The 27,034-nt window shown below is 44.7% G+C and overlaps 1 protein-coding gene across 1 annotated transcript in view; it reads right to left on the bottom strand.

Annotated features, from left to right (window-relative positions):
• LOC147701262 (IgGFc-binding protein-like) overlaps positions 1-27,034 on the bottom strand; it is a 402,161-nt gene that overhangs the window by 265,142 nt on the left and 109,985 nt on the right. Inside the window, exon 3 of the mRNA XM_086929328.1 lies at positions 25,761-26,101. Within this exon, the coding sequence (XP_086785454.1) occupies positions 25,761-26,101 (341 nt within the window). The remainder of the gene's footprint in view (positions 1-25,760; positions 26,102-27,034) is intronic.

Here is a 27,034-nt window from a genome sequence, read left to right as displayed (position 1 = left end):
GTGATAGATAGGTAGATAGATAGATAGATAGATAGATAGATAGATAGATAGATAGATAGATAGATAGATAGATAGATAGATAGCGTGAGGGCGATAGATAGAGTGAGGGCGATAGATAGATAGAGTGAGGGCGATAGATAGATAGAGTGAGGGCGATAGATAGATAGAGTGAGGGTGATAGATAGATAGAGTGAGTGAGGGAGATAGATAGAGTGAGGGTGATAGATAGAGTGAGGGTGATAGATAGATAGAGTGAGGGTGATAGAAGGATAGAGTGAGGGCGATAGATAGATAGATAGATAGATAGATAGATAGATAGATAGATAGATAGATAGATAGATAGATAGATAGATAGATAGATAGATAGATAGATAGATAGATAGATAGATAGATAGATAGATAGATAGATAGATAGATAGATAGATAGTGTGGGCGATAGATAGAGTGAGGGCGATAGATAGATAGATAGATAGATAGATAGATAGATAGATAGATAGATAGATAGATAGATAGATAGATAGATAGATAGATAGATAGATAGATAGATAGATAGATACATAGATAGATAGATAGATAGATAGATAGATAGATAGATACATAGTGTGGGCGATAGATAGAGTCAGGGCGATAGATAGAGAGAGGGCGATAGATAGAGTGAGTGAGGGTGATAGATAGAGTGAGGGTGATAGATAGATAGATAGATAGATAGATAGATAGATAGATAGATAGATAGATAGATAGATAGATAGATAGATAGATAGATAGATAGATAGATAGATAGATAGATAGATAGATAGATAGAGCAAGGGCGGTAGATAGATAGATAGAGTGAGGGCGATAGATAGATAGATAGATAGATAGATAGATAGATAGATAGATAGATAGATAGATAGATAGATAGATAGATAGATAGATAGATAGATAGATAGATAGATAGATAGATAGATAGATAGATAGATAGATAGATAGATAGATAGATAGATAGATAGAGTGGGCGATAGATAGAGTGAGGGCGATAGATAGAGTGAGGGCGACAAATAGAGTGAGTGAGGGTGATAGATAGAGTGAGGGTGATAGATAGATAGACTGAGGGCGATAGATAGATAGAAAGATAGATATATAGATAGATAGATAGATAGATAGATAGATAGATAGATAGATAGATAGATAGATAGATAGATAGATAGATAGATAGATAGATAGATAGATAGATAGATAGAGTGAGGGTGATAGATAGAGTGAGGGCGATAGATAGAGTGAGGGCGATAGAGTGAGGCGATATATAGATAGATAGATAGATAGATAGATAGATAGATAGATAGATAGATAGATAGATAGATAGATAGATAGATAGATAGATAGATAGATAAATAGATAGATAGAGTGAGGGCGATAGATAGATAGATAGATAGATAGATAGATAGATAGATAGATAGATAGATAGATAGATAGATAGATAGATAGATAGATAGATAGATAGATAGTGTAATTATGTGGTGTGTAATTATGTGGCACTGAGTGGTATTTGGAGTGTATGTTGCATAGTAATTATGTAGCATACAATTATGTTACACTGAGTGGTATTGTGTGCAGTGTATGTTGTATTCAGTAGAGTGTAATTGTGTGGTGTGTAATTGTGTGGCTCTGAGTGGTATTTGGATTGTATGTTGCATTGAGTTCAGTGTAATTATGTTGCATATAACTATGTGGCACAGAGTGGTATTTGGAGTGTATGTTGCATTGAGTGCAGTGTAATTATGTGGCATATAACTATGTGGATGCAGAGTGTGTGAGGGTGCAGAGTGTGTGAGGGTGCAGAGTGTGTGAGGGTGCAGAGTGTGTGAGGGTGCAGGGTGTGTGAGGGTGCGGGGTGTGTGAGGGTGCTGGGTGTGAGGATGCATTGTGTGTGGTCTTAAGTAGTGTGAGGGTGCAGAGTGTGTGAGGGTGCGGAGTGTGTGAGGGTGCGGAGTGTGTGAGGGTGCGGAGTGTGTGAGGGTGTGGGGTGTGTGAGGGTGCGGGTGTGAGGGTGTGGGTGTGAGGGTGCAGTGTGTGTGTGGTCTAAAGTAGTGTGAGGGTGCAGTGTGTGTGGCCTAAAGTTGTGCCAGTGCACAGTGTGTGTGTGTGCGCAATATGTGAGTGCGCAGTGTGTAAGGGCGCAATGTGTGAGTGCGCAGTGTGTGAGTGGTCAGTGTGTGAGTGGGCAGTGTGTGAGGGCACAGTGTAATGAGAGAGCAATATACTTATATACTGGATATAGACCAGGTGTTTTCAAATATGTGTAAATTGTTATTTTAAAAAAAACAAGGGATATGAGTGAAGTAATAATGAGTGCAGTAAACAAACAGGGGTGCAGTGTGTGAAAGTGCAGTGTGTGAGGGTGCAGTGTCTGAGGGTGCAGAGTGTGTGTGAGTGTGCAGAGTGTGTGAGGGTGCAGAGTGTGCGAGGGTGCGGAGTATGTGAGGGTGTGGAGTGTGTGAGGGTGCAGGATGTGTGAGGGAGCAGGGTGTGTGAGGGTGCGGGGTGTGTGAGGCTGCAGGTTGTGTGAGGGTGCAGTGTGTGTGCATTGTGTGTGGTCTAAAGTAGTGTGAGGGTGCAGGATGTGTGAGGGTGCAGGGTGTGTGAGGGTGCGGGGTGTGTGAGGGTGCAGGGTGTGTGAGGGTGCAGTGTGTGTGCATTGTGTGTGGTCTAAAGTAGTGTGAGGGTGCAGAATGTATGAGGGTGTGGAGTTTGTGAGGGTTCATGGTGTGTGAGGGTGTGTGGTGTGAGGGTGCGGGGTATGATGGTGCAGTGTGTGTGTGTGCGTGTGCATTGTGTCTGGTCTAAAGTAGTGTGAGGATGCAATGTGTGTGGCCTAAAGTAGTGTGAGTGACAGATGAGAGGGAGTGAGGGCAGTGAGAGGAGAGAAAAGTAAGTGGTGAGATGAAGTAGAAAAGGCAGGTGAGCTAGAAAGGGAGGTTCCTTCAAAGACAGGCGAGGCGGTGCAGGAGTGTGAGATATGGGAGAGCAGAGTGGAGAGAGACGGTGCGTGGAGTAGAAACCTTGGGCCCTGTGAGAGCAGGGTATGCTGCGGGGAAGGGGAGTGCATGTGTTCTGGCAGAGATATGTGTGGATCCCACCAATCAAAGGCTAGTGTAAGCAGCAAGGTAGATGCTTATTAGGATGGCGCGTGAGAGAGAAAACTTGCGGCCATTAACACCTTAGCTGCGGCGCAATTCCCTCCCCAGTGCTGCGCTGTCCATTCGAACTAGTGCTGAATGAACGTTCAATGGACGTGTGCAGCACTGGGGAGGTAGTGCTGCCGTCGGCCAACGCCCCGACGCAGCACTTAAGGGGTTAAAAACAAGCGATGCGCGCTCTGTGCTGGGGAGAGGGTGGGCCATTAATAGAAGGGGGCCGAGAGGAGCCTGTGAGAACTCACGGCGGAGATCAAAGGAAGGGTGGGAGGGACATTGGCGAGCGAGCAGATGAGGGGTGAGGGGGTGTACAGCCTGGTGAGCTGAATGCGTGTAGCAGCAGAGGCGTAGCGCTGCGCGCACGCACGAAGTGTCTGGTGGCAAATGGAAGCTGTGCACAATGCTCGTGGTTGTGGAGATGCAGAAAGCATACATAACGAATTCAAAAGCGTCCAACAAAATACAAATAACCTAAAAAATAGGTTTTAGCATAGTGTGCTGCCAAACACACTAGCATGTTTCTACTCCTGCCAGCGTATCCATATATTATGTAACACAAGTGGAAACACACAAAAAAGTAGCCATGCCTATTAGCTTTGTCAATAGTTGTTCCTACATAAAGATTTAACAATAAAATAAAGCTTTGCTATATAAAAAAAATACGCTTTCGTTCGTATGTTCTAATTTGTGGCGTAAGACAAACGTTTGCAGCTTTCAGGGAGCAGAATCGTGTCACAGCCCTGGCTCACCATTCTGTAATTATGGACAACCTTGTGATCACTGTGGCTACAGAAATCAACATAAACGTTGTTTGTATGTAATTAACCTAGTAGAGTTATAGCGCAGGCTCACAAAAAATACATAAACGTTGTGTTTGTAGAATGTAACTATGGACTATGTAAAACGGTCCAATACATTAGGACTGAGTTTGTTCTATATACAATTGTCTAAAAATCAAATTGCATTGAAAACCCTGAAATGCTACAAAGTTAAAATCTCGGCTTTGCACTATTATTAAAACTTTACTTTCATGGTACACATGTAAGTCTGTAAATACAATGCAATAAATACAGCTAGGAGGTTTGATTAACAAAATGTAGACAGAAAGTCTGCTATAGTGTGATGTTTTGGTGACAAATCCAGTACTTGAGAAAGGAAAGTAGGAGACGTTAATTAAAATCTACATAGACAAGCGACACAGATTGTAATCTATTTGGAGGCTGCATCTGTGGGATGCAAATTAACCACAGCAGGATGCTAAATTTGTGCTGGCACTTAGGAAGGGAAAAAAAACATTGACAACTACAGCATGGTAAAAGACATGTTACTTTATGTTCGTGTTCCTAGTGGCTATGTAAAACGGTGTAATACTTTAGGTTCGAGTTAGCACAATATACAATTGCCCAAAAACCAAATTAAAATTAAAATCTAAAATGCTGAAAAGGTAAACTATGATTTTTACCTCTAGGTTGACGGTAAATACAGAGAGCACGATCAGCACATGTTGCTGCACCTACTTGGACCAGGCACACTTAAAGCCCTAAGTAAAGTGTACTGCGAATAACAGTTAAACATATGGAAGGCATTCGCAACTAATAAAAACACTCCCAAAGCACAAATAAACTAAAATGTAGGTTTTAGCATAGTGCGCCAATAACACCTTTAAAGTACTTGGGCTGTGTGTGTGTGCCCGGGAAGCAGCCAGAACAGGAGCTGCCATACAGGACGGGTGGGGGTTGCCTGAATCCCTTTAAGCCTAATGGCGTCACACGCTTGACCAGCAGCAGTGTGCTTCAATATATTTGTGCAGCGCGTGAACAACTTAAAAAAAAATTAAATAACACCTACAAGCAGCAATGCATATGTAACACAGGTAAATAAACACCTACAAGCAACGATGACTATTGGCTTTATCAATGGTTGCCCCAGCACAAATATTTAGAAAAAACAAAGGCTTTGCTATACAAATAGTAAACATGGGTTACTTCTTATGGGAAACATGGTAGCATAAGGCAAAAGTTGCCAACTTTGGAGTTTACAGGAAAGAAGTTCGAATCATAGGGCAAGTTCACAAAGAAACATAAACGTCAGGCTTCGGTGATCTAATTTTTGGCTATGTAAAATGGTGCAATATGTGAGGGCAAAGTTAGCGCTATATACAATTGCCCACAAAATAAATACAAATTAAAACGCAGAACTGCTGCAAAGGTAAAATCGACTTTTACCACTTACGGTGACGGAAAAAACGAAGAACATTATTGGCACCGTTCGCAGCATTTGCTTGGACCCGGCCCATTTAAAGTGCTAAGTAAAGTGTAGTGCTCATAATGTGTAAACATGTGCAAGATACATGAATGCCACTTTGGAAAATTATGCATTCCACTGCAAAAACATGTTTGTACCTGCAGAGGTGGAACTATAACCTATATTAGTGTTGGTGGGAAGAGCTAATAAAAAAAAATTGAGGCGGGGTGGGCTAAATCTCCCAAGAATATACAAAGTGGAGATGCAGGGACTGTAAAAAATAGTAAAAAAACAACAATCAATTATTAGCAATTAACTGGTCTTTGTAAATACCTGTAAAGTACTAGGGGCGGCTATGTGGGTGCACGGGAAGCTACTGGATCCGGAGCTGCCATACAGAACGGGTGGGGTGGGAGGTTAAATCCCTTTTAGCCTAAGGACGCTGCACGCCTAGCCAGCAGCCAAGTGTTTCTATACACTTCTGCAGCACGTGAACAACATAAAAAAATGTAATAACACCTACAACAAGCTATGACTATTGCCTTTGTCAATAGTTGCCCCAGCACAAACAATAAAAAAAAGAACGCTTTCCTGTACAAATAGTAAACATGGTTTACTTCTTATGGACAACATAGTAGCGTAAGGCAAAAGTTGCCGACTTTGGAGTTTACAGGAAAGAAGTTTGAATCATAGCGCAAGTCCACAAAAAAACATAAATGTTGCGTTTCTGTAATCTAACTTGTGGCTATGTAAAATGGTGCAATACATGAGAACAAAGTTAGCGCTATATACGATTGCTCACAAAATAAATAACAAGAAGCAGTGCAATAAGATATGAAAAGGGGCAAGCGATGGGAGAAACAAGCCGTGAGCGTGCACATCGGAAACCAGAAGTTCGGGAGCATCAGGCCCTTCGTGAGGCGGGACTTCCGTCTTCTGCGAGAAGCTGGAGCCCACGGAGTAGATGGCACAGGAGCAGTGGTGATGCGGGGCTCCCATGCCTGAGGGAGAGCCCCGCGGTGGCAGCAGAAGTCAGGAGTGGCGGCTGAGGCCGCTGATGCGGTAAGTGGGGCTTAGTTATGGGGGGGGAGGGGCATGGGGGCGGTGGTGTGTGTGTATGTGTGTGTGTGTGTGTGTACGTGGGTGTGTGCGTGTATGTGTGTGTGTGCGTCTGTCTGTGTGTGTATGCGTGTGTGTGCGTGCCTTCGGCCGGCCTCAGTAACGCTGGGTGTGTGTGTGTGCGAAGCGCGTCCACAGACCCTAAGCGGCTCGTGCACCGGTCTGTCTCCCTTGGAAGGCAAAAGAACAACAAAAGGGTCCGCTGGTGACAGCGCTTTCGTGCTGCAATCCCAGGCGAGACCTAAAAAACCATACTCATTTATTTGAAGGAAGGACCTTGCATAATTTTCCTGGTTCTGACCACCCCTTTCAGATATATTACAATGTGGTCAGTGAAAGTTTTATCATCTAGGAATTGTAGATTGGTGAAAGCTGGTCAGCATAGTTTCAGTCCTTGCATTTTCAGATAAGGCAGAACCCATCTTTTCCTGAATAAAATACAAAAACTTGCAGAATAGGATAATGTGTAATGTTGACTGTGCAGATATTTCGTAGCAGGGGCATGGGCAAAGTGAGCAATGAGCATGACCAATCACTTATCTGAGGGAATGATACCAAGTTATGAAAGTTGTCTCGGTGTAGACGCATCAAAAGCAACCTAATTTCATGGGGTGGATAGTAAATAAGGTTGTATCCCCAATTGGGTCAAGAGCATATGATTGGCTCTGACTGATGTTTTCATAATATTAGAAGACAATCTAATCGTCTCCAAGTAGTTGATACATAATTGTGAGAAGTTGGCCTGGCATATGCTGTCCACTATTCTAGTGGGCACCTTGCACCAGTCCAAATGACCCCTTATTGATGGTAGGTTAAAGACAACCTCATAGAAAGCTATCCTAGTGGTAGCTGTGGAGAGCAGCCTTCAGGCTACGTCTTGAAGGAATCTAAAGCAGTTTGTTTTACCAGTCTATAATCTCATGTAATGACCAAATGAAAAGAGAACCACACCAGGTATATATATAAAATATATGTATTTATTCTAAACACATCTCTCTAGTCTCTTTATGAGGCTAGATGCAAAAGTACATAACGTAAACTTATTTAGCACACAGTAAATAGCACAATATATGATTAGCCCTAGGGGCGTCACAAACCATGTACTAAGAAAGTGGTAGAAGGAACACAACTCTCATAGATACAAGGGCTAGAGCCTTTAAAACTGCTGGGGCCACCAGGAACCACCAAGGTAGTGACACAGGGGACCCACGGGGGACGTGTGCCGTGTCTAAACACAACCGCAAATCACCATTAACTTCTAAGGGAAAACTCGCGGTTGGAAAATTACAGGTTAGCGACACTTAGGAGTGGATTAGGAACAAACCCTTTCAGTACTAGACAGTTCAAGAGTCACGACCCACGGGAGCACCAGAATACCTGTGTTACCTCACCCAGGGAAGCTGGGTGCATAGGTGTCTTTTCGTTTCGGATTTCGTTGTCGTTTCCTATGGCGAGCTGCGAAGAAGTGCTGCAGGAGAAGACATGGCTTTGCAGTTTGGGCTGGACTGTTCCTATGAGGCACAGGGTCAAGACTGATTTGCATATGGCCATGTCTGAACTGGGGTGGCTTGGTGAGCAAAATAACGATGGATTAAACCCAGATCTGTGACTGGGGGTGAATGTTTTGCCATTGTGCAACATTCCTCCATCATCTTGTGTGTTTTGCCATCCCACCATTAGCATCTGATTTACAAGCCCTGGGCACACATAGTGCACTGTACTAGAGCCTGACAATTAAATCAAAAAGCCAGTCATGGAAACACTAATACATAACACAATTTAAAAAAGAGAGAATATGCAATTTAGCACTGATCAGCAGTGGTAAAGTGCCCAGAGTCATAAAACCACTTACAACAGGTCATAAACAATACCGGAGGAAGGCAAAATGTTCTGGAATGACCCTGAAAAGGGGCTAAATCCACAATTTAGAATTCAGGAACTTCTGACAGGCAAAACAGAACTTTCTGGAAATCACTTTTTCTGAATAGTGGTGGAAAATGAGGCCTCCTTTGAATTGAATTTTTAATATCATTAAAATAGTTGTTTCAATATTTTTCTATCTAGTCCCATTCTCAAGACAATCATGATACAGTATTAGGATTTTAATCTGCACTCTGAACTTCTATGTAGTACTGCAAGACCTGCAACAGTGATAAATAGCATTACATTTCTACATGTCCTACTTTTAAAAACAATGTACACTGCTTTGCGGACTTAAATGTCTATGTAGAAGTGATATTAATGTTTAAAAGTGAGGTTTTGACCTAGCCAATTAGTTTAATTTGACTAGTAAAATTGCAGTGGTTAAACATTTAAAGTCAGGCTATGAAGCCATGTTTTACATTGTCACTGTACTGGATGGGCAATAGATGGTGCAGTCCACTAGTGTTAATTACCTTACAAGCCCTAGGTACATTTTTCCATACTCTAGGGCTCTAGTTAAGAATACTAATTAGGAGCACAGCAATTTCATCATGCTGAAAGGAGGAGCCCAGGTCCTTTTCCTCTGACTAGCAGTGGTAAAGGGCACAGAGTTCTGCAGCCGCAAAAGCAGTCACTCTAGAATACTCCATGCAGATCGCAATTCCTATACTAACGCAATAAGTAGGCCATACTGACTTGGATAGTCATATCGCAGAAGTTTCCAGGGACGAATCGGCAGTTAGCCGCTCAGAAAAAGAAATCTCCTGAACCAGGCATCATAAAATATTCAAGGAGAACCTGGTCACTGAATGTCATGGTAATGATGATACATGATAAGCATGATATGAGGAAAATATTTGAGGCCACATAGAAACCTCTGATGGACTTCTTTCAATCAGATATTCTAGCTCATGCCCACCTGCACCATAATTGGGGGCCAGCGTAAAGAACCTGGGGGCGGTAGCTGTTGGAAGGGCTTACAAAGTTTGCTCTGTCTTTTATTTATTGCTTTACTTAATGTTAAGTGAGACAGCAGAGGAAGGCCTGAAATCATCTGATAGTTGTTAACATGCTTGATATCTCACAGAGCACAACTCAGTTCTCACCATTCTTTTTGAAAATACCAATAAAAAAATAGTAAAAAAGATTGACTATCTCACAAATGGTAATTCCACTCAGGGTGCATTGCACCCTCGAAGAGGATGCATTGCAATTATACAACAGTTGAGTTTAGCTTCTAGGTATCCTTGAAACTCCTAACGTTCATTGACTTCTCATTTTCTCGCTGTTAGAACTGGGGGTCCTGGTTGGCAGAGGTACGCAGTTGGGGTGGGAGGTAAACTCTGCTCCACCGGTGGAGTTTCGAGTTTTGCCACTCTGCGCTCCGCTTGGAGCTTATCGGCGCCCATCTCCTTCACGATCAGTAAAGTCGTTACAGCACACCAGAACTTTGAATTTCAAGCCTCTATCTCACTTCAAATTAGTCTTGTCCATCATGTTTGTGTTAGGGAGGTGATTGGCTTCTAAAGAAATACCCACTTACTTCCATATACACAGTTCCACTGTGCATGTCATCCTGTTGCTAGGTAGGTAGTGGTACAATACTTCTGTGAGTGGCAGCACATTACCTCTGGGGTAGCATCACTGCACTGGCTTCCCATTCATGAATGAGTAAACTTCAAGGCGCTATGTCCAGCTCATAAATCTCTTGTATCCCCAAATCTCTTTTTGCAGTTTTATATAGCACTTTCATCCTCCTGAGGTCTATCCCAGCAGCCCGTACAGTAATGCTAATAAGTGGCTGCTTTTTTAAGTGCCGAGAGTCCATTGTGTTTGTGGGTGAATTATGCCAATGGGGACGGGCAACTTGCCTATGAATATCTTGGCAGGAATGAACGCTTTGGCTTTGCTCCCAACCCATGGTGTCCTTGGTTTCACACGGCCTTGTCCCATTGATACAACTTTAAAAATGTCCTAGGAATAGGCGTTCAAGAGATGAGCAAGATCAGTGTGCGGTGCCCACAGTAAAGATGTATGTAGTTTCACCAAAAATAAGTTTTTCTTGCACAGTCTCCAAGCGCTGTATATCTACCTGGATGGACGAAGGGTTTAAAACGATGTTGCCTGTTTCTGTCATGGGGCAGTGTAATCACTTCAACAACTACGCCGACAGACCAGTGCAGAAATGTAATTTGCACCAACCCTCATCTTTCTGCACCTATTAGTGGGTTTCTTTTTTGACAGTTCATTGTTGCAAGGGTCGACTTTGTAAACGATAGTTGGTGTAATGTTAGTGTAATGTTGGTGCAAAGATACTGCTATGCACATAATGAATATATGAAAATGTCAGTCCAGTCTTTGAATACCTTTTGTGGCTGCCCAGCTGTACCCTCCCCACAAAATATCATATTAAAGTGCTTATATAGTGCTTAAGCTTCAAAGCGCATAGGGAGTTTGTTGACAATCCGTAATGGTTCTAGAAATATTTATGAGGACCCCTTACGGTTCATAGGCTTTCTCTTCATGTAATCATTCGTCCAGTCGCTATGTTTTAGATATATCTTCAGTAAGTATTCAATAACCTTGTTATCAACATCTGCAGAAGCGCGCTGCTTCAATTTTCTTATTCCCAGGAATTATGGTACAAAGTTACCGCTAGAATGTTAATGTTCACAACTCTACATCTCTTCCAACCACTTAGCTGTTACACCCCGTTCTTAGAGTGGCTGGTCTAAGCAGGCAAGCAACAGAGTGATGCGACAGAGTAATCTGCCCAGGAACACATGTGTTGCAGGAGTCCAGCAAGTCAGAAAGCTTTCCATGTGCATCACTGAAAAGGCTTACAAAAACATATATGAGCGTAAGGGATGACAAGTGTGCATGTACGCATGTTCACATTGCGCATGAGGCACTGTAGTTTCTGGGAAATATTTGTTGGTCCAGCTAATGTAATGCTTTTGGCAGCTGAGCTTTTTTATTACATAAATTCAACCGGTTAAGAAGATAGGGGGGTTTACCACCATGAGTGGAAGCTTCTGCATAGGATGGCAAGACTCATTGCACATGCTTTAATTGGAATTCACTTCTTTAGCAATCTGTCAAGGGATAATTTTATAGGCAATGGAACTGCATATTGGGACCACAAACATTATTCTGCAACATGTTTGTGATGGTTTTGCCAATTTTGTTTTCTCACAGGAGCAGGAAAATGAGGGCAGTGTTTTTGTCGATAGAATTGATAGTTAGTTGGGTGGGCGGAACTCTGCAGAATATTGCACAGTTTCTCTGTTACTCCATGCAATTCTGTGGACTAAAACTCAGCGAGTTCTGCCCACCCCTAGTATAATTCACCCTGCTCAAGTAGGACCCACCACTCCAGACAAGGTAAGCTAGATACACACTAGAACATAAACTGCCCTCAGCCTCCAGTAGCGTGGCACAGAGCAGTCAGGCTTATCTAAAGAGGCAATGTGTAAAGTATTTGTGCAATGCACACACACATAGTAATACAATGAAAACCCCACAAAAAGACTCAACACAGGTTTAGAAAAATACATACCAATTTTATAAACAAATCAAGGCCAAAACTACAAAAATCCAATAAGTAGATGTTGTGATATGAATTTTTTAAGAATAAGTGTAAAATAGCACTTAGAAGCAAATAGCGCTTTTAGGTGTCACTTGTGTGGTGCTGGACCGGGGCAAACTGATCTGTGCAAGCCGACTGCGATAGAGCGTAGGCTGGGTCCAGAAGCTACAGAAGCCCAGGGAACATAGTACTTTGATCCTGTATGCAAACACATAATGCAGGGTAGATGCATCGGTGTCACTCCTGCAGTCGTGAGGATGAGTTGATTTCCTACACGCAGTGAGGACGATGCGCTGGTTTCCAAAGACAATCATCAGAGCCATGATGTGTAGAATCTTAAGTTGATGCACTAAGTTTCTTCATGCTTGTCAAAGGAATGAGTTGATTGTCCTTCAGCGGTGGCGTCCATACAGTGGTCTCAGTGCTGCATTGATGCCTTTGGGCCTGGTTTCCCCACACTTGTGAAGGAATGTGCTGATCATCCTTCTTTAGTGGCGGCAATGTGTCAGGCTATGTGTTGGTTCCTGTTGTTCTGCTTGGGCCCCAAAAGCAATGTGCCGATTCTACTTCTGCAACAGGTTTGATGCATTTGGTCTGCTTTTAGCAGACAGGAAATCTATAAATGTCACTAGTGCAAGTATCTGGTATCTGGTATCTGGTACTTCCAATGTACCAGGTACAGGAGGAGTTGTAGAGTCCAGCTCTCCTCAGAAAAGCCAGAGAGTGGCAGGCAGGTGAGAAGCACAGAGAAAGCTGGCCTTCCAGGTAAGCAGTCCAGCAAGGAATCCTTTAAGCAGCACAGTGGTTCTTCTGACAGAGTTTCAGTTGATACAGAAGTGTCTGATTTGGTGGAGTCAGAGTCCTAGTGCTTATACTCAAAGTGGGGGTAACTTCAAAGGAGAGACTTTGAGGTGCACACATATCCTTTCAACTCAGCCCTGGCCCCAGACTACCGGCGGGATGGGGGTAATCCACCCTTTATGTGGAATCACTTCAAAATCATTGCATAAAGTAAGTAGGAAAAGGTACATTTCACTCAATAGACTGCATGTGAAGAATAGGATTGTAATAAAATGCAGTATTTAAAAAATACCAACCCTACCTCATATGGAATCTTCCACATTGTGTTAAGACACTTATCTTGCTTGTAAGGTTAAATTTGCTTCCTTTATGGGTCATTACAGGAACATTCAAAGGTATTCCGAAAGATGAGAGATTTTGAGATCTCTGCCTTAGACATGTTTAAGATCGAATTCATGTAGTAGTTTTATGTCTATATTCTGCGTGTCACCACGTTTTGAGACTAATCTTTCTGAAGTACAATATAACTTCGGCTGCTGAAGCTTGTCAATGTTTATTTGTTTCCTCAATGGAAATGGCCTGTGCAAACATTTTCAACTTTTTAAAATGTTTTTAAATGCGTTTTAATGTTGCCTGTGTAATTGAGCTGAGATTTTGCACTTTATAATTGATTAGCATTGAATCTCAAGATTTATTATGCAGTCATACGCTTTATTTGCACTCTATGTGCTTGGTTGTTAGGCATATGTTGCAGTTGCATTTGATATGCTTCGATTAGATTGCTTTGCATGCTTGCACTTCTTAGGCCTTTAGCACTTCTCTTTGGAGAGTACTGTTTGTATTTGCATATTTTAGGGTTCCAGCACTTTACCTTGGCGTGTATTCATGTGTTTAGTCATGCAGTTTGATGTTTTATCCTCGTTTTATATATGCTTTACTATTGGCATGCATATATATTTTTGCACATTATTATCGAATAGATGGAATGCTACATCTTAATAATGCAGTCAAATGCTATTTCTGTGATTGCTATACTGGACTCTTTCTGGAATGTGTTATTATGCTGTAGTGATGTTTTTTGAAAGGATGTATTTCTGCATCCTTTAATATTGACCTCAGTTAAGTTCCAAAACAAAAATAAAATTGTAATTGTAAATTGTCAGGTGACTATCTATTGAAGTGTAAGGGTCAGTCCCTACCTTCCAACCCAGGAAGAGTCATGAGAATGCAGATGTATGTAGATGGGTACTTAGACACACATAGTGGCTGTCTAAAGTGTATACAGAAAGTATTGCTGTCACCCACCCCAGTTCTGTATTGGAGGCAGGGTGCAAGGGACACAGAGCTATAAGTGGAGAGAAATGCCCTCTTTCTAAAAGTAGCATTTCTAAAGTGTTAATGTTAAATTGAACTTTACCAGTAAAGAAAATGTATCAAAACTATTGCAAAGATATAAAACATGATACAGCTATTCTTTTCTGATCAAGAATTACAGCTGAAAAGGTGTTTGAAGGTGTTTGAAGGAATTCCCAATATTAGCTTGACAGAGAAGAGGGCCTCACAGTACTGGAAAACAATAGCTCTTCATCACTATCAGGACATGTAAAGGTAAATGTCCTTCCTTTTACTTACAAATGACCCTGTTCTATGAACTACGCAGGGACTACCTTAGGGGTAATTATGAATAATAAAAGGGCAGTATAAGGCTTGGCAATGGGTTTTAAATGCCAAATCAAAGTGCCAGTAAACTGCACACACATGCCTTGCAGTGGCAGGCCAGGGACAGGTTTGAAAGTCTATTTTTGTGGGTAGCACAATCAGTGCTGCAGGGCCACAAGTAGCATGTTAAGTACAGGCTCTGGGTATATGGTATACCGCTTTACAAGCACAGCAAAAAGAGGGGGGAAGCAGGCAACATTTGGGGAAGACCATCCTAAGGATGACAGGTCTAACTCGTGTCCCCCCCTGTTCTGTGTCCCAACCTGAAGTCCATACCCTGTATAGAAATGGATCACCTCAACAGTTTGGATTCTCACCCATAATGTTTGCATGAGCCACCTGAGGGGCCTCCGGTCTGTCAGAATCACGAAGTGAGTACCAAACTGGTATGGTCTCTACTTCTTCAGCACCCATAACACAGCAAAAACCTCTCATTCTACAGCACTCAATTTTTGTTCCCTGGGGAGTAACCTTCCGGAAATTAAGGCTTTAGGTTGATCTGGTCACTCTTTAGTACGCTTTGATAACCCTGCCAAAATGCCATTTTCTGAGACATGTGTTTGCATGATAAACTCCTGGGAGAAGTCAGGGTCCTTTAGCACAGGCCCTGTGCACATGGTATACTTAAGGGAGTAAATATGATGTTTGGCATGCCTCTGTCCAAATCATATTTCTGGGATGCTTCTTAGAAGTCCGCTTTATCAAAGGGAGGACCATATCCCTTGGCAAACTTCCTCTACTACCTAGTGAGGCCCGAGTATGTTCTGACGCTCAGTCCAGCTTTGGGGGCCTCCCATGCCATGATAGTCTCTATCTTGGCCTGGACGGGCTGCACCTTACCCTTGCCAATCAGGTGCCCCAAGTACACCACAGACCCATGCCCTATTTGGCACTTACTAGCCTTGATAGTCAGCCTTGCATGTTGTAAAACCTAAATCACTTCTTGGAGGGGAAAAAGTGGTCTTTCTAGCTGCTGCTGTAGACAGCTGTGTCATCAATCAATCAATCATATCATTTGTAAAGCGCACTACTCACCCGTGAGGGTCTCAAGGCGCTGGGGTGGGGAATGCTGCTGCTGCTCGAAAAGCCAGGTCTTGAGGAGTTTTCTGAAGGTCAGCAGGTCTTGGGTCTGCTGTAGGTGGATGGGGAGGGTGGCGAGGTGGGAGACCGATCTGCCGCCGGAGGTCGCTCTTCGGAAGTGGGGGGCTGTGGCGAGGGCGGCGGAGCGGAGCTGGCGGGTGGGGGTGTAGAAACTGAGTTGTGCTGAGTTGCGCTCTTCCAATTTGACCCAAACTGACAGCTGTTTTTCTCCCTGCATTCTGTTGCTGACATGTCACACATCTTTGACACAGACTCTCTGCAAAGACTCTGAATTGGTATTGTACCATGACTGTTTAAAAAGCCTTATCATAGCATCTCCACCTACATGAGTAGGAGCATGGCAGACTCTCGCCATTTGTGGCAATGGACTATCTGGCAACACAGGTCTTCCATCTGTGCAAACGTTTAGAAGTTTAAATGCCATTTTACCTTTATGCAGCTGATTGAATTTCTTCCCATGATAATGGCTTGTTTTCTACACCCCTAGACTTACATTGTGACCTTAGTATGCACAGTGAGTGCTGAAGCCTCCAAGGTTATCATAACAATGTTAGCTGTTATTCAGGCTGATTGGCCCACGCTCTAGATACAATATGCATGCAGCTGCAGCTAACTGAAGTTCTAGTGCCTTTAACCACTTCAATGCTGATGACGAGCTCAGCTCGTCATCAGGCTTACCTGCCGTGTGCTGATGACAAGCTGAGCTCGTCATGTAACGCGGTATTTCGAAAAATGCCGCACACAGCGGGAAAAGCTGTTGCATCGATGCGGTTAATATTGCACTGCATGCATGATTAAGAGACTTGGAGAAAATCAGTTTCCAGAGAGAGAGAGCTTTTGCAGATCCTGATGTGATTCATCTCTACTGATCTTGGAGGTATGGGGCTCCCCTTTCAAGCCTAAGAGACCTTCTATTATTATATAAAACCTACAGCCTGATTCATGAACGGGCCGTTTTGCGAGGCTCAAATAGCGAATCATAAGGAATCGCTATTTGAGACTCGCAAAACAGTATTCATGTAGGAATCGCAATAGTAATTGCGATTCCCACTGATTCCTTATTTGCGATTAGCTAATTGCTAATCGCAAATAAGGAATAACTCCCCATGCATTCCTATGGGCCAAAAGGCCCATAGGAATGCATGGGGAGTCATTCCTCATTTGCGATTAGCAATTAGCTAATCGCAAATGAGATTGCGAGTACAAGGGTGCCGGGGGTGTCCAAAGGACACCCTGTAGCACCCCTGCATGGAAATTAACACAGGTGTTGCACACACACATGTCCAAAGGACATGTGTGTGTGTAACGTGCAACTCAGAAAAATGCATTTAAATGCATTTTTCTGAGTTTTCGCTATTTACCACGAGGTTTGACCTCGCGGTAAATTGCGGCCCGAAATTGCGATTTCGCAATTGTAAAATGGATGATGAATTACATTTAAGGAATCTCAAATAGAGATTCCTTAAATGTAAATCCTCGCAAATATGCGAATTAGCAAATAGCGATTTTTGCATTTGGGATGTTGAATCCCAAATGCAAAAATCACACTCGCAAAGGGCCATATTCTCAGAATCTGGCCCTTTGCGAGCCGATTCGGCCTTGAGGAATAAGGCTGCTAGTTCCTAGCAAGGAAGGGTGGTACACGAGGCACTATAAAACCTGTTTCCACTATCATTCTAATATGATTTCTCTTTTTGTTCATCAAGATGGGCAGCTGAGAAGGCCTCCTTACCAGAAAGGACCTGGTTCACCAACATCTGGAAGGTGGCAGGGGCAATATTGCATTCAAAGGGCAACACACAAAATTGGTAGTGGTCCTCAGGAATGGAGAAGGCTGACCTCTCCTTGGCACCCTTTTTAGAGCAATCTGCTACTACCCTGATGTAGGGTCAAAGGTATTTAAGAAGTGGACAGTATCTAAACAGTTAATCAGCGCATCACCGCGACGGATGGGACAAGTATCTGTCTTTGTAACTGAGTCCACACAAAACCTCAGTTCAGGAGTCGTTCCCGGTGGTGCAGCTTTTAGTTTCTGAACCACAGGACTGGACCAGGAGCTATTGGAGTATCCTATCACCCCCAATTCCAGATTTTTAGAGACTTTGAGCGTAACACTGGCCCTCACCTTATCTGACAACCTGTAAGATTTATTTTTAAAATTGAGGTTGTCCCCTGTGTCCACATCATGGGCACACAGTTAGTTAGTCCCATGAATAAGGGAGAACAACTCCCTTATTGGCCTTCTGGTATTTGCACTGATTTTCTGTTTAAATTGCTTCCCTTTCTTTCACTGTCATTTGTACTGTATTTTGTTTCAATTGTTGTCCTGTGATAGTTTCTGTGCCTTTTGCTTTCTGTTTCCCTCTGCCGTTGCTCCCTCCTGTTTTTCCTGCCGCTGCGTCCCCTGCAGCCCTGCTCTCCTGCTCGCCCATTCATCCGCTTCCCCCTTCCAGCTGCTCCTTCCTGCCACCTCCCCTTCTTATGGTGGCTGTTGCGTGGCCACGCCTAAGGCAAGCACGTCTGCGCCTGTCCGCGCCTGGACCGTGCCTAGCGCCAGAACCCCTGACCCTCGCAAATGACACGACACCCGACTCCGCTACAATGCCAGCACCCTCCATGAACTCAACACCGGACAAGCACACACCTGAAACCAGGCTGCCCGAGGTGCACCCAAGGATCCTTCTCCTGCCGGAACTGCAGCTTAACCAGCACCCGAGCCGCCAATCCACGCACCAGGACAGGACACAACCACCTCCGATGCATACTCCTGAACACCCGCTCCGCACGCAAACACGCCGTCGAACTCTGGAACCTGCTCAACACATCCTCCCCGGACGTCGCCTTCCTGACAGAGACCTGGTTGAATGACTTCTCTGCACCTGACATCGACAAAGCCATCCTGGATGGCTACAAGATCACCCGCAGGAACCGCAACAAAGGAGCTGGAGGAGGGATATCCATCATCCATAAGTCTACCCTCAAGGTTTCGACCAACTCTGACGACCCCCGCAACACCGCCGAACACCTGCACTTCCAGATCCACACCGATCCCAACACCACCCTCAGACGAACTCTGATCTACAGATTCCCGGACCCCAGCCACAGTTCAGCGACTCCATCGCTGACTTCATCAGTACACACACCCTCGCCTCTACGGACTACATCCTCCTAGGAGATCTGAACTTCCACCTCGAGAACAACAATGACACCAACACAACCACCCTGATCGAAAACCTCGCCAACCTCGGACTCAGACAGCACGTGACAACGCCCAACCTACTCCGCAGGCCACACACTTGATCCCATCTTCTCCACAAGCGCCCACGTCTCATTCAGCCATACCTCCGAACTCCACTGGAGCGACCATCTCTGCATTCACTTCACCTTCCGGAAACCCGTCACGCACCACCGCACTCAACAGATCCACCGCCGCTGTTGGAGCAAAGTCACCAAAGACCAGCTAACCACCACCCTCGCCCGGAACCCACCCGCCGAGCCCACCCACCACGACGCCGCCACCAGAAACCTCAGATGCTGGATCGACGACTGCGCCAACACCCTCGACCTGATTAAGAATCCCTCCAACAGACGCACCAATAGGAACGCCAGCTGGTTCACCGTGGACCTCCAGACCTACAAACAAAACTGCCGAAATTTGGAGGAGAAATGGCGCCATGAACTGACACTGGAGACTCATGCAGCCCACAAGAACGCATTGTGCCAACACCATAACCTCATCAGATCCGTCAATAAAACCTCCTTCAAGGACCACCTCGACAATAACGCACACAACAGTAAAGAGCTCTTCAAGATTGGGAAGGAACTCTCTAACCCTAGCTCCAACAACAGCAACATTCCACCATCGCAAGACCTGTGCAACTCTCTTGCCTCCTTCTTCCACCGCAAGATCACAGACATCAATGACAACCAGACCACCATGCCAGCCAATGACACCTGCTCACCTGGACCAACATCAACAACAACGTCACCATCAAAATCATGAGCACCATCCACTACGGCTCACCGTCAGACCCATACCCCCACCACATCTTCAAAAAAGCCAGCGCCACCATCGCACCCCACCTCCACAAGGCCATCAACATCTCATTCGAGACCGTGACCTTCCTAGAGAGCTGGAAGCATGCCAAAATCAACGCCTTGCTCAAAAAACCCAAGGCAGACCCGAGGGACCTCAAGAACTTCTGGCCCATCCCCCTTGCTCCCGGCGAAGGTAATCGAGAAAACTGTCAACAAACGGCTGAACCACTACTTCGAGGAGAACAACATCCTGGACCCGTCCCAGTCTGGGTTCTGTAGCAAAAACAGCACGAAACGGCCCTCATTGCCACCACCGATGACATCAGGGCCCTGCTGGACAACAGCGAGACCCCAGCCCTCATCCTCCTGGACCTCTCACCCACTTTCGACACGTCTGCCACCACACCCTATGCCCCCGCCTCCACAACGCAGGAGTCCGAGGCAAAGCACTGGACGGGACCTCCTCCTTTCTCTCCGACAGAACACAGAGCGTCCGCATCCCCCCCTTCCGATCCAAAGCCACCAAGTTCATATGCAGCGTACCCCAAGGATCATCCCTCAGCCTGACCCTGTCTAACATTTACATGGCCCGCTCACACGCGTGACCAGACTGCACGACCTCAACATCATCTCCTATGCCGATGACACACAGCTGATCCTCTCCCTCACCAAGGACCCTCGGACAGCCAAAACCAACCTTCATGAAGGAATGAAAGCTGTCGCCGAATGCCTGAAACTAAACTCGGACAAGACGGAGGTCCTCATTTTTGGCTTCACCCCCTCAGCCTGGGACGACTCCTGGTGGCTGTCTGTCCTGGGAGCAACACCAACACCTACCGACCATGCACACAACTTGGGATTCATCCTCGATTCAACACTCTCCATGACCAAGCAAGTCAACGCCATCTCATCCTCCTGTTTCAACACCCTCCGCATGCTCTGAAAGATCTACAGGTGGATCTCCACCAGTACAAGAGAAACAGTCACCCAGGCCCTCGTCAGCAGCAGGCTAGACTACGGAAACACCCTCTACGCGGGAGCCCCGGCCAAAATACTGAAACGGCTGCATCGCATACAGAACGCCTCCGCTTGCCTGATCCTCGACGTCCCTTGTCACAGCCACATCACACCCCACATGAGAGATCTGCACTGGCTCCCCGTCAACAAGAGGATCACCTTCAAGCTCCTCAACCACGCACACAAAGCACTCCACAACACCGGACCAATATACCTCAACAGACGACTCACCTTCTACACCCTGAACCACCAACTCCGCTCCATCAACCTCGCCCTCGCCACCATCCCCCGCATCCGAAGACCCACCACCGGCAGCACATCGTTCTCCTACCTCGCCGCCAAGTCCTGGAACACACTCCCCATCCTCCTACGGCAGACCGAAGACATACTAACCTTCAGGAGACTACTCAAGACCTGGCTCTTCGAGCAGTAGCAGCACCACCCCCAAACAGCTTAAGGCCCTTACGGGTGAGTAGCATGCGCTACAAATGCCCGATTGATTGATTGAAAGAGGAGTATTGCACCAACACTTGGTGGCAGCCTTTATGCTGGTCAGTAGTCATGCTGGGGTAAATAATTACTACTGCCACTGATCCATCTTTCTCCTTGGAGTCTGATAGGTCATGGAAAGTTTCACTCTCCACCTCTGCTTCTCCATCTGTCACCAACAGTATGGACAGCATGGAGAGTACATACCTTCAAGCATAGACAGCATGGAGAGTTCAGACCACTAAAAAGTGGGGTTTGAGGTGATTGAAATGAACCAACCTCTTGGGTTGCCTAAGGGTCTTAAGGTCCAACACTTTGTTCATCAGACTCGGAGGTCCTCTGACTGGGCGTCCATTCAGAAGCTCGAAGTGGCGGAAGCCAACTCCCTCCTGTGGCATCTCTCTGTATGCAAAAATAAGGCATGGCAAGAGGAAGTCCTACTTACACTTCAAGGCCCCAGGTAGTCCTCTATTGATGCCCTTCATGATCTTGTTGAATCTATCAATAAGCCCATTTTTTTGGAGAGGGTAGGTAGTGAGTCGTAGTTTACCACAAAGCCCTTCCACATTTACTGCATATAATCAGACGTATAGTTGGCGCCTTTGTAAAATACAATTTCTTTGGGGAAACCCACCTGAGTAAAAATCCTCATCAGAGCCTTCACCACTGCAGGTGCAGTGATGGTTTTTGGAGGGATTGCCTAGAAGCATGATCAATTAGAACTAGGAAAAATCTGTTACCTGAAGTAGTCTAGGGATCGATAGGCTCAACAGTCTTGATTCCCAACCTCTCAAATGGGGTGCCAACAACAAACAAGGGATTAAGGGCAGCTTTAACACCTTAAGTGCTGCACCCGCCCAACGGCCGACGGCACCACTACCTCGGGAGTGCTGCCATCGGCCGTTGGACGTTCCAACTGCACCTGCGCAATGGAACGTCCAGCACTGGAGCTGGACGTTCCATAGCTGCTAAGGTGTTAAGATTCTGTCCTATCTTCCCACTGGTCTGGCAGGTCACACAACTCCTACAGTATGCATCTGAGGAAGCCTTGATCCTAGACCCCAAAAAAGTGAGTAACAAGATTACATAGTTTTGTCCTGGCCCTGGTGACCTGCAAGGGGAATTTCGTGAGCCTGTACCAGTAGGAAGGCCCCGTCGCATTGGGGTACCACCAGGGTCCTTGTTGTCCCATCCACAGGAGCCTTAGGCTCACTGTAAAGGAGGTTGTCCTCATTGTAAATGTGATGACTCTCAGAGGCTTCACCTGCTGCCTGGACTTTGGCCTGTTTACTCAGTTCTGAAAGGGTGAGGCACTAATATTGTACCTTACAGAACTTCTCAGTGGGTCCTCCTTCCACATGTCATCCGCCAAGTTCTGGTAGGTCATCAAGGGGGCAATGCCCTCTGCAAAGGGCTCTGGGGCAGCCATCGCAGGTGGCACATCCACCTCACTAGGAAGACCACACTCTCTGCCTTTAACCCTTCATAGACGTTGCCTGGGCAATCGTTTGAGGCTCCAGCCCTTCTGGACTCACTTTCTGGGCAGCCATGGACCTTCTGGTAGCACGGACCCACTTAAGTAACCCAAACACACAAAAGCCTGGAGCTCTACTCCCTTCCAGGTTGTGTGCTCAAGGTTATTACGAAGCAAACAGCCCACAGGCATGGCAGGGCTCACGTTAACCTTCACAAGACATTACCCCCCCAACTCAAATGGGCAAGGGACAGTGACTCTCTCTGTTGTCAGCCACCCCAACCTAGTAAAGTGCATGGGGAATGACCTGATTTGGGGCCACCAGCTGACTCCATACCATAGGCATGCTGGCACCCATATCCCTTGGAGCCTCAGCACCTTGCCCATTGATGGTAACCCATTGCCTATGCGTAGTAGTATTTGAGGTCACATAGATCTTAGAAATCATATCACTGTCACCAGGGAGACTTATGCAATCCGCACTGCCCCCTCCCCCCCCCTTCAGCCTGGACAAACACCTCTGCAAGCACTACGCTGGTCGCCCCTGAAATCATTCCTCTAGTAGGAGGGTGTGTTCTTTTTTGGGATATGGTATCCTCTTTGTAGTGTCTATACTTACCGCACTCATAGCTCTTGAGAGTTCTGGGATGGAGGGTTGGTTTTCTTCTGGTGGCCATTTTGGGAATGAGAACCAGACCCTTTACCATGTGAGTTGTTTTGGTGGTCTTTAGAGAACACTGTCTTTTTTTCCTCCTTCTTCTGGTGAGAAACCTGACCACCCCTTTGGGAGTACCCCCCAACCCCCAGGTACTGTCTTGGACACTCTGATGCTGACCATGATGTCCTCCTCCTCAGCAAGCCTCCTAGGGTCAGAAAGCTTACTATCTATCAAGGGTTGGTGCAACTCTTTAAAACATAGCTTAAGCACGTACTCCTTCAGAATCAAGTTGTACAGCCATAATCTCATATAGTCAGCTTTCCCTCACCCTGCCCTTCAGTGCCTTCCTAGCAATGACTAAATAGTACACCCAGATATGTGATGTGATTTTGTGACAGGCCCTGAACCTTTGTTGGTATTTCTCAGGTGTCAGCCTAAACGTTTTGAAGATTATGACCTTCATGGCAGTGTAGCATGTCTGGTCTCCCACATCTAGTGTGAGAAGTGGATCCCTTCCCAGTGTGGGCATATATCCCCATAAACTACCACCCCAGGATTTATCTGGGACCTTGTGCATTCTTAGAGCAACTCATAAGCTACACACCATTTGTCCATCATGGCCCTGTTCACCATGAGTTCTGATGCTGTCCTGACTATAAGATATCACCCTGCAGCATGTCTCCCACTGCAGAAATACCTTTCATTGTAGGTACCAATGCCTCCCACTTAGCGTCAGCCTGCTCCCAGACCAGTATCCGTAATAATAGGAGAGTTTAAGGCATTGTTAAGGTTTTACACAGGCCTTATGGCAGGCTGAGAAAGGTTTGAAAGGCTACCTGTGTGGATTGCACAATCAGTGCGGCAGGCCCACTAGTAGCATTTAGGTTACAGACCCTGGGTATATGGTATACCACTTTACAAGGGGCTTATAAGTAAACTAAATATGTCAATTGTTTATACAACAATGATATCCTGTGTAGGGCAAAAGCATATGCACTGGTCAGCAGGGATAAAGTGCTTAGAATCCTAGGGCCAATAAGAAGATACCGTAAAATAGGACTTAAGCAGCCAAAACGTTTTTGGGAAGACTGCCCTAATGACGACAGCTCTAACAATCGCCAATAAGAAAGGGTATATAGGTCAGGCAAGATAGTCCTGTCACCTTAAGTAAGCAAAGGGCACAGGATATTTATATCTTCTGCCCAAGTTCTACAGAGCGGAGGGTGCAAAAAAGTCAGTGGCCTCAATATATTCTTCCATGCTAAAGTGTAATTCTTAGAAGCGAAGACCTGCTGTGGAAATGTAGGTGCAGGGTTTGATTTTCCTTTGAACCTTGCTTGTGCTTTTTCAAGTCAATAACTAAGCAACAAGCAAATAAATATTCATGCTTCATTGGGAATTGAGAAGTATTTGTTAAAAAGCTCTAAATAGGGCAATCAGATCAATTGAAATACGCAATGCTGCATTGGATGATACGGGCTTATCGTTGAAGAAGCCATAGCAAGGCAGCTGGGTCCAAACTGAAGACTGTGATTTGGAGCTCCATGCATACAAGGTCACAGGCAATGGCTCCTTTGCTGCTCACACTACAATACATGGTCACAAGCTGGTATTCTTTTCTGGAAGTATAGTTTTGTGGAGCAAACCAGATTTTTCCTGAAATCAATATACAGCAAGCTGGACTCATTTACAGACAATTGTTCTTTTTTAAGGTAGTCTTCAACAAGAAATATGTCACTAACGTATGAATAATTTTGTTTTACGACATTGCAGATATTATATTTCGAACCTTAAAATAAGTATAGGGCTATCATGCCAATTTACTAAGGTTTACATCAATTCCGAATTTGTAAATTAGTAAGTGCCACGGTGCTTATTAGGAGGCCACTTCAGCTTGTATCGCTCATTGTCCCTGCCAGTGCTTCCAATGACAGTACCAACACAACTACAAATGATGGCTCTCCTACAAGTGTGGCAAGTTAGACTATTCTAGGTAACCAAAAGATATAAATAGAGTGGGAAGCATTCATTATTCATGCTTAATGTATATGACATTATGTAAGACTGCTGTTAGGCTCAACTTAACATTAGGCAGACTGCACCACCATGTGGTGGGCTGGCATTAGTGCTGGTTCTGAGCATAGCATAGGAAAGCACCAGATCAAATTAAGTACTGGTTTACACCTGTTTATGATTGACTTTCTGGTTTTATGACAATTTTTGACTACTGTCCATCAGAAGCAATGGATTTTACTGACGATCCTTTAGGATTATTATTTTAAACAATGGAAAAAACGGAATATATTGTAAGCCCAAACACTTTATGCCAACGGCTTCATCACTAAACCATGATATGTTCTTCAACATATCCACACTGTTTCAAAAAACATTAAAATGTATTCCTTAGATCCTTACCCTGACTTGTCCATATTCAAATCTTATTAGGGAGATTATGTAGTTGTAGACTTTGATTGTTACAAAGCTGACATAGGATACTCTTGTATTTCCTCTGTTCTCATTTTTAGCCTCGATATTGAATACTGGCAGAGTGTTGTCCACGCCGCAGGTTTTGGCGATGGTGTAGGTGCAAGTGCCCTGGAAGTCGTAGTTGATCCCATCAAATGTATGGTAATGTGGGTCTCCACTCCCCCAGCATACAGATTGTGACTGTGGGACACACACTGGGCTGCCACTGATGAGCTGGCATGTTTCCTTTTTCCGGCAGGACACTGAGCTGCACAATGGGTTGGATTGCCCTGTAACCATAGAAGAAGATGTGAATCAGCATATGAATATTTTATAAGTTACAGAAAATAACTTAGCCATTTAGTTACCAATACATGTAGGGTCCCTTTGCAAAGTTATTTGAGAGTTAAGTACAAGGCCAGCACATGAATAAATGCATTTAAAAGAGTGAATCTGTTTTCCTTATTCAAGGAATTGGGAGGGTAAGGAGCTGTCCTCACAACTGAGGTTCTCTCCTAGTGTTTGGGATGTGGTTGTTTCAGGGGAGTGTACTTGAGAAATAGTAAACACTCAGCAACACTCAAGTTTATCAGTATTCTTCAAGTATTTTCCTAAATATATATTTATTCTGGTAAACAGATCCACATTTGATAGTGTTAGAGGAATAGAGGTTTTCCCCACAGTAAAAAAAGCTACATTAAATAAGTCAGAGGTCTGGCCAATGAACACATTACCCGCAGTCCACTTAACATAATCCTGGTAACCCAAATATGTATCTTTCTTATTTTTTAGCACTCCGGAATCCTGCCCTCTGGTCTGAGATGATTTCCTATTATGCAAAAAACGTTATATTTCTTCTTCAAACCTGTTCCCACCAATAACTCACTAAAGCTTCTACTCACATTTTAGGACATTTGCTTGACTGAGTGATCCCTCTTGAGAGCAGTTTCTCCTCATGTGATCTTCAGTTGTTGGTCAGAAAACCATTGATTCAAATTCCATTCCTCCCATACTTCTCCTGCACTTGTGTATTAAACCTGCAGATGCTCACATGTGATTGCAGGGAAATTTCAACTGTATCTATTTGTTCTGACATAGACATTCCTTGATACTTGGCTTCATAGATGGAGATCCCTCTCAAAATTAAGAGGCATATTATGTCTTAATTTCAAACACATTTAACTTCTTGTCCCTTCTTGCCAAGGCATTGAGAAGAAAATGCA

Source organism: Lissotriton vulgaris, chromosome 7, assembly GCF_964263255.1.
Source record: "Lissotriton vulgaris chromosome 7, aLisVul1.2, whole genome shotgun sequence".
Classification (NCBI taxonomy): Eukaryota; Metazoa; Chordata; class Amphibia; order Caudata; family Salamandridae; genus Lissotriton; species Lissotriton vulgaris.
Note: the sequence above shows the minus strand (reverse complement) of the source record. Positions and strands in the feature narration are given on the sequence as shown.